This window comes from Salmo trutta, chromosome 19 (genome assembly GCF_901001165.1).
Source record: "Salmo trutta chromosome 19, fSalTru1.1, whole genome shotgun sequence".
Taxonomy (NCBI): Eukaryota; Metazoa; Chordata; class Actinopteri; order Salmoniformes; family Salmonidae; genus Salmo; species Salmo trutta.
This window is the reverse complement of record NC_042975.1, coordinates 19,865,217-19,880,972: the sequence shown is the minus strand read 5'-3', so window position 1 is coordinate 19,880,972 and position 15,756 is coordinate 19,865,217. Positions and strand designations below refer to the sequence as shown.

Below are 15,756 nucleotides of genomic sequence, written 5' to 3'. Positions count from 1 at the left end.
GATTTTGTATCCGGAAACAAGAATGAATGCTTCTTATTAGATAAGTCTAGGGTTGTCCCTCCCTGTTTCAGGACGTTTTCTTCTGTTTGGTGGATAATGAGCAAATAGCATTACAGAAGGTTCTGATAGAAATGTACTAGAACATATATATTTATTTTTTTAACTGTTGTTTTACCAGGTAAGTTGACTGAGAACACGTTCTCATTTATAGCAACGACCTGGGGAATAGTTACAGGGGAGAGGAGGGAGGATGAATGAGCCAATTGTAAACTGGGGATGATTAGGTGGCCATGATGGTATGAAGGACAGCTTGGGAATTTAGCCAGGACACCGGGGTTATCACCCCTACTCTTAGGATAAGTGCCATGAGTCTTAGTGACCACAGAGTCAGGACACCCCGAAAGACGGCACCCTACACAGGGCAGTGTTGCCAATCACTGCCCTGGGGCATTGGGATATTTTTTAGACCAGAGGAAAGAGTGCCTCCTACTGGCCCTCCAACACCACTTCCAGCAGCATCTGGTCTCCCATCCAGGGACTGACCAGGACCAGCCCTGCTTAGCTTCAGAAGCAAGCCAGCAGTGGGATGCAGGGTGGTATGATTTTCTGTCATGTAGACAGAGAATCATACCACCATCCATTTCTATTTTGCAATGTTCAGAACATATCACATTACCGAGAATGAGACTTCAGGCCTTGTAGAGGGGTTGTGGAGAGAAATAAGCACAGGATTTTCCCATATTAATCTGGAATTTATGTTTTTCTGACCTCCAGTCCTATTTTATTGGAATCGACTAACCCCCAAACAAATATCCAACGTTTCACGATTTTCTATGTTATCCTGATAACATCCCTGATTTCGAGACATTGCCTCTCATCCCAATGGGGCGTATGGATTGACTGTTTCTCTTGTGAGGTCATCCGTAGTGGAAGTGTTTTTTTCCTTGGTGGTTTTCCTTTCCACACAAACACGTCATTTGTTTGGCTGTCTGAATCCTGCCATTGAGGCAATCATTTTTTTATTACTACGCCACCATTTCTCAAATATCATTTAAGAATATTTGCCAACATTGACCCTCAAACGGATATCGGTTCCAATATCTTACCGTAAATCTTTAGGTGTATATGGCTGTTTTATATGTACCAAAGTACACTGAACAAAAATATAAACGCAACATGCAACAATTTCAAAGATTTTACTGAGTTACAGTTCATATGAGGAAATCAGTCAGTTGAAATAAATAAATTAGGCCCTAATCTATGGATTTCACATGACTGGGAATACAGACATGCATCTGTTGGTCACAGATACCTTAAAAATAAGGTAGGGTTGTGGATCAGAACCAGTCAGTATTTGGTGTGACCACCATTTGCCTCATGTAGCCCAACCCATCTCATTTGCAGAAAGTTGATTGTGGCCTGTGGCTGTGCAGAGTTGCTGGATATTGGCGGGAATTGGAACACAAGATCATACACGTCAAACCAGAGCATCCCAGTGATGCTCAATGTTGAGTATGCAGACCATGGAAGAACTGGGACATTTTCAGTTTCCTGGAATTGTGTACAGATCCTTGCAATATGGGGCCGTGGTGCATTATCATGCTGAAACATGAGGTGATGGTGGCGGATGAATGGCACGACAATGGGTCTCAGGATCTCGTAACGGTATCTCGGCATTCAAATTGCCATCAATAAAAGGCAATTTTGTTTGTTGTCCGTAGTTTATGCCTGCCCATGTTTTGCTGCCTTATGTTGTCCTAGGTCTCTCTTTATGTAGTGTTGTCTCTCTTGTTGTGATGTGTGTTTCGTCCTATATTTATAGTGTATTTTATTTATTTTGTTATCCCAGGCCCCCGCCTTTTGGCCATCATTGTAAATAAGAATGTATTCGTAACTGACTTGCCTAGTTAAACAAAGGTTAGATAAATAAATAACAATAGCATAACCCCACCGTCACCATGGGGCGCTCTGTTCATAACGTTGAGATCAGAAAACCTCTTACCCACACGACGACATACGGTGCATTCGGAAAGTTTTCAGGCCCCTTGACTTTTTCCACATTTTGTTACGTGAAAGCCTTATTATAATTTTTTTTTTTATGGTTTCCTGATCAAGCTACACACAATACCCCATCATGACATTTACATTTTTTTTTACTGAAATATCACTTAAGTATTCAGACCCTTTTCTCAGTACTTTGTTGAAGCACCTTTGGCAGCGATTACAGCCTTGAGTCTTTGGTATGACGCTACAAGCTAGGCACACCTGTATTTGGGGAGTTTCTCCCATGTGGGCACCAAGGAGGAGTTCAGAGACCTGGCCGTGTGGTGCCAGGACAGCAACCTCTCCCTCAACGTGATCAAGATAAAGGAGATGATTGTGGACTACAGGAAAAAGAGGACCAAGCACGCCCCCATTCTCATCGACAGGGCTGTAGTGGAGCAGGTTGGGAGCTTCAAGTTCCTTGCTGTCCACATCAACAACAAACTAACATGGTCCAAGCACACCAAGACAGTTGTGAAGAGGGTACTACAAAACCTATTCCCTCTCAGGAGACTGAAAAGATTTGGCATGGGTCCTCAGATCCTCAAAAAGTTCTACAGCTGCACCATCGAGAGCATCCTGACGGGTTGCATCACTGCCTGGTATGGCAACTGCTCGGCCTCCGACCACAAGGCACTACAGAGGGTAGTGTGTACGGCCCAGTACATCACTGGGACCAAGTTTCCTGCCATCCAGGACCTATATACCAGGCGGTGTCAGAAGAAGGTCCTAAAAATTGTCAAAGACACCAGCCACCCTAGTCATAGACTGTTCTCTCTGCTACCGCACGGCAAGCGGTAGTGGAGCGCCAAGTCTAGGTCCAAGAGGCTTCTAAACAGCTTCTACCCCCAAGCCATAAGACTCCTGAACATCTAATCAAATGGCTACCCAGGCTATTTGCATTGCCCCCCCCCCCCCCTTTTACACTGCTGCTGCTACTCTGTTTATTATCTATGCATACAGTAGTCACTAACTCTACCTACATGTACATCTTACCACAGTTACCTCGACTAATCGGTGCCCCGCACATTGACTCTGTACAGGTACCCCCTGTATATTGCCTCGCTATTGTTATTTTACTGCTGCTCTTTAATTATTTGTTACTTTCATTTTATCTATTTTTTTTTACTTAACACGTATTTTTCTTAACTGCATTGTTGGTTAAGGGCTTGTAAGTAAGCATTTCACTGTAAGGACTACACCTGTTGTATTCGGCGCATGTGACAAATACAATATGATTTGATTTGTGTGCCTTTCCAAATCATGTCCAATCAATTGAATTTACCACAGGTGGATTCCAAGTTGTAGAAAAATCTCAAGGATGATCAATAGAAACAGGATGCACCTGAGCTTAATTTCGAGTCTCACAGCAAAGGGTCTGAATACTTATGTAAATAAGGTATTGCTGTTTTTCATTTGTAATAAATTTGCAATAATTTCTAAAAATTTCTAAAAAACTACATTGTGTGTAGATTGATGAGCAAAAAATATTTCATCCATTTTAGATTAAGGCTGTAACACAACAAAATGTGGAAAAAGTCAAGGGGTCTGAATACTTTCCGAATGCGTTGTACAGGCTGTCTGCCATCTGCCCGGTACAGTTAAAACTGGGATTCATTTGTGAAAATCACAGTTCTCCAGCATGCCAGTAGCCATTGAAGGTGAGCATTTGCCTACTGAAGTCGGTCACGACGAGAAACTGCAGTCAGGTCAAGACCCTTGTGATGATGACAAGCATGCAGATGCGCTTCCCTGAGATGGTTTCTGACAGTTTGTGCAAACCCTCAGTTTCATCAGCTGACTGGGTGGCTGGTCTCAGACGATCCTGCAGGTGAAGAAGCCGGATGTGGAGGTCCTGGGCTGGTTTGGTTACAAGTGGTCTGCGGTTGTGAGGCCAGTTGGACGTAGTGTTAAATACTCTAAAATGACGTTGGAGGCAGTTTATGGTTGAGAAATTAAGTTTCAATTCTCTGACAACAGCTCTGGTGGACATTCCTGCAGTCAGCATGCCAATTGCACGTTCCCTCAAAGTTGAGACATCTGTGGCATTGTGTTGTGTGACAAAACTGCACATTTTAGTGGCCTTTTATTGTCCCCAGCACAAGGTGCACCTGTGTAATGACCATGCTGTTTCAGCAGCTTCTTGATGTGCCACACTTATCAGGTGGATGGATCTTGACAAAAGAGATGCTCACAAACAGGGATGTAAACAAATTTGTGCCTAACATTTTAGAGTAATAAGGTTTTTGTGCATATAGAATATTTCTGCTATGTTTTATTTCAGCTCATGAAATATGGGACAAACACTTTACATGTTGCGTTTTATATTTTGTTCAATATATTTTTGACCTATTGCCACACACACACACAGGCACACAGACAGACACACAGACAGACACACAGACAGACACACACACAGACAGACAGACAGACACACACACAGACAGACACACACACAGACAGACACACAGACAGACAGACAGACAGACAGACAGACAGACAGACAGACAGACAGACAGACAGACAGACAGACAGACAGACAGACAGACAGACAGACAGACAGAGATTATGTTTAGCTGAATATTATCAGACCATTAAACTCTCTCTACTTCATCCATCATCGCTGGTCACTAGGTGGGGCAGCTGCATAAGCAGAGTGGCACAGCGGAGGAGCACAATCTGGATAAGGAGGCACGGAAGTGGGCGACCCGAGTGGCACGAGAACACAAGAGCATCATCCACAGCCAGCGGGTGAGAAAGGAAGGGATAGATGAAGGATAGGGAAGGACGAGAAAGGGGATAGTCTATATTCTAGCAGATATATGCATCTGTCCCTGATTTATTTATTTTTTTAAATGTAAGATACGACTGCATCGGTCCGCGACTGCCAACCGATCCAAATGTAGCATGCATCGGTCAGAAAATCCATTAAAACGTTAGGAATCTCCGATTCCATTTTTTTGTTGCTTATACTACTTTCAAAAATTACTCATTTTGTGACAACTAATGCTTCCTCTCCTTCAGTGTCGAACAAAGCATGTAACTGTGTTGACAGTTATTGATCTCTACAAGGTATTTTGCATGCCGATCAACACTGGGGAATATCAGTAGCCTAGTCAAACTGCGCACAGCTTGCCCAGCTTCGCACGCTAACCAGGTCGGACACCAGGAACAGGCCGCACAATATTAGTCTTTATTAGTAGAGTGACCATGTAATTTGCTAGGTTATTGTTCTATCTATTAAAAATGTGCTTTACCAAAATAAAAGTAAGCTACAAGGGAGACACAACTCATCTGGCTATAAGCTACATGCTGAACAGTGCTTACGATATATTTTATTTACATTTGTTCAGGTTCACCATCAGCTGTAGTTTTGGTAGTTTTGCTTTAAAGATTCTGTGTATATTGTACTTTTTTTATATACAGGGTCTGTGGTGGGAAAAAGTACCCAATTGTTATACTTGAGTATAAGTAAAGATTCCTTAAATGTTTTATTAAGTGAGTAAGTAAAAGTGAGTCACCCAGTAAAATACTACTTGAGTAAAAGTATTTGGTTTTAAATATATTTAAGTTTCAAAGGTAAATGTAATTGCTAAAATATATTTAAGTATCAAAAGTTGGTGTAAATCATTTCAAATTCCTTATATTAAGCAAACCAGATGGCAAATTGTTTTTATTTTATTTGTATTTACAGACAGCCAGGGGCACACTCCGACACTCAGACATCATTTACAAATGAAAGGATGTGTTTAGTGAGTCCGCCAAATCAAAGGCAGTTGGGATGAACAGGGATGTTCTCTTGATAAATTCGTGAATTGGACAATTTTCCTTTCTTGCTAAGCATTAAAAATGTAATGAGTACTTATGGGTGTCAGAGGAAATGTATGGAGTAAAAAGTACATAATTTTCTTTAGGAATGTAGTGGAGTAAAAGTAAAGTTTGCCACAAATATAAATGGTAAAGTTAAGTACAGATACAAAAAAAAAACTTAAGTAGTACTTTAAAGTATTTTTACTTAAGTTTATAATTTCATAACGAAGACAGCAATCACTTTGCGAGGCACACAGCATGGCCAAAGTGGGAGGAGAAAAGAAGCTCACTTAAAATTCCAAACGGTCAAAACCATTTCGATTTTGAAATGGAGGCGAAATCCAAAGTTGTGCTATATATTCATAACTAATTTGTAAACAATAAATATGTTACCAACTCTAACACTTAATCTGCGAAAATGACAAGTTAGGTTCTGAAAATCTCCATCGCCCTCTAAGTGGGGGGACAAAAACATTAGGGGGGGCTACATTGCCCCTCTAATCTGATAGTGGGGTGGTAGATTCCTAGTCTCACTTATGGCTCAGGTCAGGTGCCTACATTGTACATACATCATTTACACACACACACGAACACTCACAAATTCAGTTCAGAGAGGCCCAACTCATAGGGTGCTGGTCAAAAGAAGTGTACTGTATAGGGTGCCATTTCAGACAGTCATTGAGATTGGTTTGTTTACTACATGTTATCTGTGACCTTTTAGGCCCTGGAGGACTATAGGACACAGCAGGGGCCGTCGGAGCAGAACTGCAGTGAGCTGGAGCTCAAAATGGAGGCGGCCAGGGAGAACCTGCGGAGAGCTGAGGTAAACTTGTGTGTGTGGCGATGGTGAGTAGGACTCACACTCGTGATAATGTAACCCTGCCTGTGACTTAAAATCTGGCCAACAGGGAATGTTTAAGATGTTGGTGTCCCGAGCCAGAGACCGGAGTTCAGATCCCACCAGTTACATACTTGTGTGTGTGATCCCTTACTGGGGTTGGTATATCATTGGGCCAGTAGGGTGTCTCACCTCAGCCTCTCTTGCCTCTGATTCCCCCTGCTGGTTGATGAGGCAGACTACATCCAACATACAGTAGTTTTGATAGAGATTCTTATGAAAGCCGATTATGACATGATGACTGACCGGTCATGACTAGAGTTGCAAAATCTCAGCTTTTCCAGAAATCCCAGTGGGAAGATTGCTGGAATTAGGAGGGAATAAACAAGAAATTCGTAATATGACAAAACATATGATGATGTCACTAACTCCAGACGGTGAAGCTGAAGGCGGAGGCTCGCCTGGCCCTGCTGAGAGAGGCAAGCATCACTGTGGAGACGTGGCTGAAGAGCGCCATGAACCAGGTGATGGAGGAGCTGGAGAACGAGCGGTGGGCTAACCTGAACACCCATGACCCTTCACTCTCCGTGAGTCACAAAACACACATTGAAAGATGAGACAAAAATGTCTTTCTTTTCTTTGTGCATACACCCAAACCCATCAACGATTTCCATTTTGTCCCCTGTACCTGCCCCTGTAAATCACATGATAAGGAAGCTGGGGTGTTTCTTTGAAGTACTGTTTCTCAACTTTAAAGGAAAAGTTCACCCATTTTGAATGTTATATTGTTTTTGTGCATCTCTGAGTGATCTATTGATTCCCTGGGTCATTTTATGTTTTCATGTGTATCTGAGTTTTTGGCGTTCAAGCAGGCAGAAATCTGGGCGGTATGACGTGGCACTGTGATAAAGTCGCTCTCACTACACTGGAAGTTAATAGGAATACGACATTTACATCGCGAAAACGTCTATCGGACATGTCAGATTTCAATATTGGCCGATGTCATAACTCCGGGAGGATGTCTTCTCTCGAATGAGCCATTGATCAACATGTTTGAGATATTCCTACCTCGAAATGTGTAATTTAACGGAGGGTCTAGAACATTTTTCCTATTTGTCTGCTTCATTAGTCCAGGGTGCACTGCATGGTGCCATTGCCAGAGATATTATAGAAAGGAGATAGGAATCCAATGAATGAATGAAGGAATGTGTAACGCCCCACCCAGCAGACTGTCGACCAATCGCGTTCACGTTGCTAAACTAATCATAACACAATCCCTTCTCAAAGTCTGTGTGTATGTCGAGAAACGTGGCTATTTTTCTCAAGTACGTAATGTCACGATTCCAAAGCTATACGATATTACAGATAGGCAAGTTAATTATCTCACATCTCGGAAAATATTTTTTGATGTTGTACTTGTTGACAAAATTTGTGCTAATGTTGGATTTTTGAGCTAGCGCCCAATAGACTCCCATTCACTCCATTGAGAGTGCTCCTTGTCGCAGAATCGCCAAGAATGCACCGCGCTGCCCATCAATGTAACATGGGCAACGTTTCCAATCTCCTCAAATGTAAACTCAGCAAAAAAAGAAACGTCCTTTCACTGTCAGCTGTGTTTATTTTCAGCTGAGACATAAACTGAACAAGTTCCACAGACATGTGACTAACAGAAATTGAATAATGTGTTCCTGAACAAAGGGGGGCAAAATCAAGACAGTCAGTATCTGGTGTGGCCACCAGCTGCATTAAGTACTGCAGTGCATCTCCTCATAGACTGCACCAGATTTGCCAGTTCTTGCTGTGAGATGTTACCCCACTCTTCCACCAAGGCACCTGCAAGTTCCTGGACATTTCTGGGGGGAATGGCCCTAGCCCTTACCCTCCGATCCAACAGGTCTCAGATGTGCTCAATGGGATTGAGATCCGGGCTCTTTGCTGGCCATAGCAGAACACTGACATTCCTGTCTTGCAGGAAATCATGCACAGAACGAGCTGTATGGCTGGTGGCATTGTGATGCTCGAGGGTCATGTCAGGATGAGCCTGCAGGATGGGTACCACATGAGGGAGGAGGATGTCTTCCCTGTAACGCACAGCGTTGAGATTGCCTGCAATGACAACAAGCTCAGTCCGATGATGCTGTGACACGCTGCCCCAGACCATGACGAACCCTCCACCTCCAAATCGATTCCACTCCAGAGTACAGGCCTCGGTGTAACGCTCATTCCTTCGATGATAAACGCGAATCCGACCATCACCCCTGGTGAGACAAAACTGCGACTTGTCAGTGAAGAGCACGTTTTGCCAGTCCTGTCTGGTTCAGTGACGGTGGGTTTGTGCCCATAGGCGACATTGTTGCCGGTGATGTCTGGTGAGGACCTGCCTTACAACAGGCCTACAAGCCCTCAGTCCAACCTCTCTCAGCCTAATGCGGACAGTCTGAGCACTGATGGAGGGATTGTGCGTTCCTGGTGTAACTCAGGCAGTTGTTGTTGCCATCCTGTACCTGTCCTGCAGGTGTGATGTTCGGATGTACCGATCCTGTGCAGGTGTTACACGTGGTCTGCCACTGCGAGGATGATCAGCTGTCCGTCCTGTCTCCCTGTAGCGCTGTCTTAGGGGTCTCACAGTACGGACATTTCAATTTATTGCCCTGGCCACATCTGCAGTCCATGTCTCCTTGTAGCATGCCTAAGGCATTGTCACACAGATGAGCAGGGACCCTGGGCATCTTTCTTTTGGTGTTTTTCAGAGTCAGTAGAAAGGCCTCTAGTGTCCTACATTTTCATAACTGTGACCTTAATTGCCTACCGTCTGTAAGCTGTTAGTGTCTTAACGACCGTTCCACAGGTGCTTGTTCATTAATTGTTTATGGTTCATTGAACAAGCATGGAAAACAGTGTTTAAACCCTTTACAATGAAGATCTGTAAAGTTATTTGGATTTTTACGAATTATCTTTGAAAGACAGGGTTCTGAAAAAGGTTGTTGTGAACGTTAGACTCCACCTTGTGAGTCTCGTCGATCTGCATGTTGAACATGATGAGCTTGTAGACTCCTAAATTGATAGCGGTTAAATCGCCTAAAACTGCACTAACTAGCTACTTTACATGCTGATATTGTCTTTGTTATTATTGTGTTTTAGCTTTGTTTGCTAGCTATGTAGCTAGCCAGCAAGCCCATAGAGAGAGCATTGCATTGTGGATTTTGTAGTCGATGTTCCATGTTGCTACCAACCTTATTATATGGCCAAAATGAAACATTTGTTCCCAAAAAATATTATTCTCACATAATGTTATTTAACAATGTAAATTAAAAGAATTAGTGATTTTGGGTTGATTTTTCCTTTAAAGGTGCTAGTTTATCCTGTGCTGTGTTTGTGTGTGTTTGAGATTGACTAGCCTTGTGAAACTAGACTGACTGCTGACTGCATGTGAGCTTGAGATCAGGCTGGCTTAACAAGGCTACTGATTCTGCAGTTAGATTGTGCAGAATTACTGATTTACAAATCACCTTGCATCCCAAATAACGTGTCACTATGTGATCAATAGTATCGATACTGTGGCTTGCCTTGCTCAAAGTGATCCCATCCAAAGTGGTGTGTGTGTTTAGGGTACAGCTGACCTGGAGAGAGAGGAGGAGGATGAGGAGCTGGAGGATAGTGGAGAGGTGTTGGACGATAGCAGCTCTATCCCCTCCTGTACTCTCAGGAACTACCCCCTCACCTGCAAAGTGCTCTACTCATACAAGGTACATACGCACACAGAGTGCTCTACTCATACAAGGTACACACGCACACAGAGTGCTCTACTCATACAAGGTACATTCGCACACAGAGTGCTCTACTCATACAAGGTACACACGCACACAGAGTGCTCTACTCATACAAGGTACACACGCACACAGAGTGCTCTACTCATACAAGGTACATTCGCACACAGAGTGCTCTACTCATACAAGGTACATACGCACACAGAGTGCTCTACTCATACAAGGTACACACGCACACAGAGTGCTCTACAACAGTAGTCCTATTCTCACCTTTGAGCTGGCAATCAACCCAGCGCCTTGGATACGATGCAATATGCTACCATATAAGTCCTTTGAGCACTGCAGCATGCATTATAATATAAAAATTCAGACTTCACAAATACAGCTCCAACATACAAAAAATGCACAGAATTGACTGGGGCAGTCTAGCAGAAATGAAACATGATCTCCTTCCTCTCCCAGGCGTCTCAGCCAGACGAGCTGACCATCGAGGAACAGGAGGTGCTGGAGGTCATTGATGATGGGGACATGGAGGACTGGGTCAAGGTACAGAGTGCTTTCCAAAAGTTGTAATACTTCACTGTTTGCGCTTTACACTCGAATAAAGCAAGTTGTACTCTAAAGTCATCATATGCCTACACACCAGGGGTCATGTTCAATAGGGATTTTTTTTTTTTTATGGAGTGAAATGGGGAGGTTTTAGTTCTGTTATCCATTGCAGAACATTTTGCTGCTGTGTGCCCTACTATCACTGACTGGTAACCCTATGTGTGTGTTCCAACATTGTCTCTAGGCCAGGAACCAGACGGGCCAGGTGGGTTACGTCCCGGAGAAGTACCTGCAGCTGCCCTCGTCCAACAGCCTACTGAGCATGCTCCAGGCTCTGGCCGCCCTGGACGCCCGATCCCACTCCTCCAGCAACTCCACCGAGCCCGAGCTGCTCGAGTCAGAGCTGCCCACGCCGGGCACGCCCAGCGTCAACGGCGACTCCAGCAGTGGTGAGAGACACAGTGAATTTGGGTGAAACAATCAGAACAGCATGACTTGACATTCTCACAGGAGTGAATCCTGAACTTGACTTAAATCAGATTTTCACTTAGTCATGCATTGATGTCAATGGGAGATCAAATCAAATTTTATTTGTCAAATACACATGGTTAGCAGATGTTAATGTGAGTGTAGTGTATTGAGAGGAAATTGGATTTAAGTATTAGTTAGGATTCGCACCACACAGAATTAACAAGTGTACATATGTAAGGCAATGCCATTGAGATCATTCAGATGTTGGCACCATTTTTTATTTTCCCTTTCTTTCCATTTTGATCTCTTCCGCCGTGCTCTTACTCTTCCCCCTCCCCCTGTCTCTCCCTCCCTCTCCCCCTTCATGTTTTCACCCTGGCTCTCTCCCACTCTCCCTCCCCCTTCTCTCTGCCTCAGTGTGCTTTGCCAAGGCCCTGTACGACTATGCGGGCCAGACAGACGAGGAGCTCTCATTCCCTGAGGGCGCCATTATCCGCGTGCTGAGCCGTGAAACCCACGAGGACGATGGCTTCTGGGAGGGCGAGTTTAACGGCGCCATTGGCGTCTTCCCCGCCGTGCTGGTGGAGGACCTGCTGGCGGAGGGCGGCGCCAGTGCAGACAGCGAGAATGGCGACAGCCTTGGAGAGGCCAGCAGCAGTACGCCGGTACACACACACGCAGCCACCCTTGGCGCTGTTTACACACGTGAATGAACACTTTAAACCAGTTTAAACTTTATCCTGTAAAACATAATTTCCATAGAGATTTTCTGTTGAGAATGATTTTTTTAAATCCAGGACCAGGCTTTATCTTGGTGCGGAAAACCGGCCATTAGATGCACACTCTACAATCATGAAATGCATGCTAAAGTTCTCGCTCACGACACACATCCTCATCCAAATGATAGTAATCAGTATATTACTGTTTTATTTAAATCTGTGGTGAATGTTGTCTTTCAGGTGTCACCCTCTCCTCTTTCTGAGCGCTCCCCACGGAGCCCCTTTCAGCTGGGCCCGTTCCACAGCAGCCCCCTCCAGACCCCCACTCTGCCCTCGCCCAAGTCCAGCCCCTCCAGTGCCAGCGCCTCCCCCATACCTCGCCCACCCTCCTACATCAACGGTCACCATAGGCCACCGCCTGCACCACTCAAAAGCCCCTTACAGAGTAAGAACCACTCCTCAAAGGCTGACTATTTATTATTTGGCATTAAAAATGTTATCGCATTGAACATAATTCATTGCCTGGTCCCAAATCTGTTTTGTGCTGAATTATAGTCTGTGGCATGACAACAAACGTAGGAGTTGGCAAAACCAGATCTGGGACCAGGCTACGTTATTTATCATATTAAATGCATGCAAAATAGACCATGTATAAAAGTAGAGACATAGACAAGTAATAAACAACAGCATGGATTTTTTTAAATCCTCATTCTGAGATACATATCTGGGTTGTGTTTATTAGAGCACAATGTCACGATCCTGTAGTGCTTTCTAGTGGTTTCTAAGCCAAGATGTGATGCTGATGATTCTGTCTGCCCTCCTCACCCTCAGGTCCTTCCCAGAGCTCCACCCAGCCCCCCAGGTACTCAGCAGATCGTGGTGCGGGAGGCACCATTCGACCTGTAAGTTAACACATAAACACACACACACTTCTGTCAACTAATGAAAACCATCATAAATACTGTATGGATACTGACCCTTGTCCTGTTTGATAAGACACACTTGTTGTATTTTGTTGAGGCTCCACTTGGAGCTCAAAGGAATAACTAGTTATATGTTGTGGACAGGTCCGCGCTGCTCCACCACCCCCCAAGCCGCAGCAGCCTCGCGGCCAGGTGAAGAGAAGGGAGGAGGTGGAGATCACTCTGGTGTAATGGCGCCGCCCTGGTGGCGGTGGCTGCTGCCCTCAACCACACCAGGTCAGAACGGACCTGGTGGATCCAGGTGTCCCGACTGACTGACCCCACCCTCTTCCAGGGAGGGACAACAGGCTCTATAGCCCCTAAACCAGCCTATCCAGCCAAGGGGTATCCCCACTCCCCACTGGAGAGACTCCATGAGATGAGGCCTGAGATTTGGCTCGTCTCTGTCCACACAGTCCAAAGCCAGTAGGGCTGAAATGGTGTTTGGTGCGGAGATCCAAAACAATTGTGCCTTTCTGACACGGTTTCCAACCCCACATCCCTCTTTCTATCCTCTCTCGTTCTTTATTATTTTTCTGTTACCCATCGTTTTCCTTGGTCTATCTCTCATTTTCTCCCTCCTTTATTTGTGCTGTATCTCTCACAATGTTTTCTCTCTCTCTACCTCCCTCTATCTCTCTCTTTCTCTATCTCACTCACCTTCATACCTTCATAACTGGGCATTGAGCTATGGGGGGGTATTTTCAAGCAAAATATCACCATTTGATTACTATGCATCAAAGTTATGCTAATTTCGTGGGAGGATTGTACATCTGTCACAAAGTTTTAAACAGCTAAAGTCCAAGCCAGATCTGTTTGGTTTTTGGTGGGTTGTGTTTTTGTTGTCAACACATTTCATGGAAATTCACAACACGGCAGAGGCTGGTACCTTTCCTGTACCTGAAATACCAACGTCTTCAAAAAAAAGTGTTCTTAACATTTCATAAACAAGGGAAAAGTGGCAATTTTGGAGGGATGTAACTGATATAGATAGAAATTGCCCCATTGAGAGCAAAATCTGGGTCACACTATGTGAAACCAGAACAAAACTGCCCCTGAAACTGTTGATTAATCCTACTCTATAACAAATGTCAAATTTCTTTGTACAATTTCTTTGTATTAAAAGGTGGGACATTTCAAAACAGCCAGGGGCTATCTGTAGTGTATCTATGAGTAAATGTAGACTATCTTTGTGCTGTTTTCTGTTGAAAAAACAAAGATCTAGCTATGTTGTCATCAATACTAATCCAGGCTTAAACTAGCCAATAATAATGGTCGCTGGTGAGAATAGTTCTTCAGTCAGGAATGCAGATGGGTCATCGTTCAGGACGGACTGCATCGCAAGGTGATTCGCTGTCGTGGGGATCGTCATTGGTACTGTGATGTGACCCTGGGTCGGACTTGCCTTCAAGTTCAGGGAGGAGAATCACCTTAGTTCCTTGCTACCTACAGTAAATGTGAACTGACTAAAATACTGAAGCACTTTTTTGTAATTCTTTTGTTAATGCCCTTTTCAGTATTGCTGGTTGGTCTCTTGTGAATGCAGCATTGTTTCTCCTTTAATTGTTTTTGCTCCAACTATATTGATATGAGTATTGTTCTACTTGGTTTTTTAAAAGGCATTTGACTTATTTAGTCTTAAATAGCCATTGTAGTGTCTTGTGTTGGAGGTATGCTTTTTCATATAATGTATGTAATATTAGTTTACAGAGAGCTTGGGAGATATCTGTGCAGCAACTTTATGAGGATAAAAACATATGGAAACTTATTGATAAATGTTAGTTGTTGATCAGAGAAATGGGTATCTGTCAGCCATGTTTACTGTGTTTTCTTTGATCTCCTTAAGATCTGAATGTCAAACTTATTTTTGAAGTTTACATTTACTCTGTTTTATTGAACAATTACATGTTGTGAAATACACACTTTCCCACAATTGTAAAGTTTATTTAGTTAATTCTGTTTCTGATTTATTTTCAGATACAGTAGAAACAAGTGACCCGCTACGAGCATTTCGAAAACTCAGTCCTGGGGACCCCAAGGTGTGCACGTTTTTTTTCCTTCCCCTTAGCACTACACAACTGGTTCAAATAATCATAGCTTGATGATGAGCCCATTGTTTGAATAAGCTGTGTAGTGCTAGTGCAAAAAACAAAACGTGCACCCCTTGGGGTCCTCAGGACCGAGTTTGGAGAACGCTACGCTACTCTGATGAAGTCTACAGCAACAGTAGAGAAACAAAATTATTTCATTGGATATATAAAAAATAAAATGGTGTGAATAAAATTAGCTGAAATCTGTTATTTGTTCTTTTCAACATTTCACAAAGGATTTAAGCTAGGACAGTTGGCACACAGGAAGCATTTTTTATTTATTTTTTATTTCACCTTTATTTAACCAGGTAGGCCATTTGAGAACAAGTTCTCATTTACAACTGCGACCTGGCCAAGATAAAGCAAAGCAGTGCGACACAAACAACACAGAGTTAAACATGGATAAACAAATGTACAGTTAATAACACAATAGAAAAGTCTATATACAGTGTGTACAAATGTAGTAAGATTAGGGAGGTAAGGCAATAAATAGGCCATAGTGGCGAA

At 43.5% G+C, this 15,756-nt stretch overlaps 1 protein-coding gene across 2 annotated transcripts in view; it reads left to right on the top strand.

The window, feature by feature from the left end:
- The window catches only part of LOC115154122 (F-BAR and double SH3 domains protein 2), a 51,409-nt gene extending 35,963 nt beyond the window's left edge, over positions 1-15,446 (top strand). The window contains exons 11-20 of one of the 2 annotated variants that reach the window (XM_029700025.1): positions 4,678-4,794; positions 6,575-6,676; positions 7,126-7,278; positions 10,300-10,437; positions 10,921-11,004; positions 11,252-11,456; positions 11,896-12,143; positions 12,438-12,642; positions 13,029-13,099; positions 13,265-15,446. In XM_029700025.1, the coding sequence (XP_029555885.1) occupies positions 4,678-4,794; positions 6,575-6,676; positions 7,126-7,278; positions 10,300-10,437; positions 10,921-11,004; positions 11,252-11,456; positions 11,896-12,143; positions 12,438-12,642; positions 13,029-13,099; positions 13,265-13,351 (1,410 nt within the window). In that variant the 3' untranslated portion in view covers positions 13,352-15,446. Of the gene's footprint in view, positions 1-4,677; positions 4,795-6,574; positions 6,677-7,125; positions 7,279-10,299; positions 10,438-10,920; positions 11,005-11,251; positions 11,457-11,895; positions 12,144-12,437; positions 12,643-13,028; positions 13,100-13,264 lie in introns of those variants that run through there. The other variant, XM_029700026.1, reaches the window with a different exon arrangement.
- The last annotated feature ends 310 nt before the right edge of the window (positions 15,447-15,756 follow it).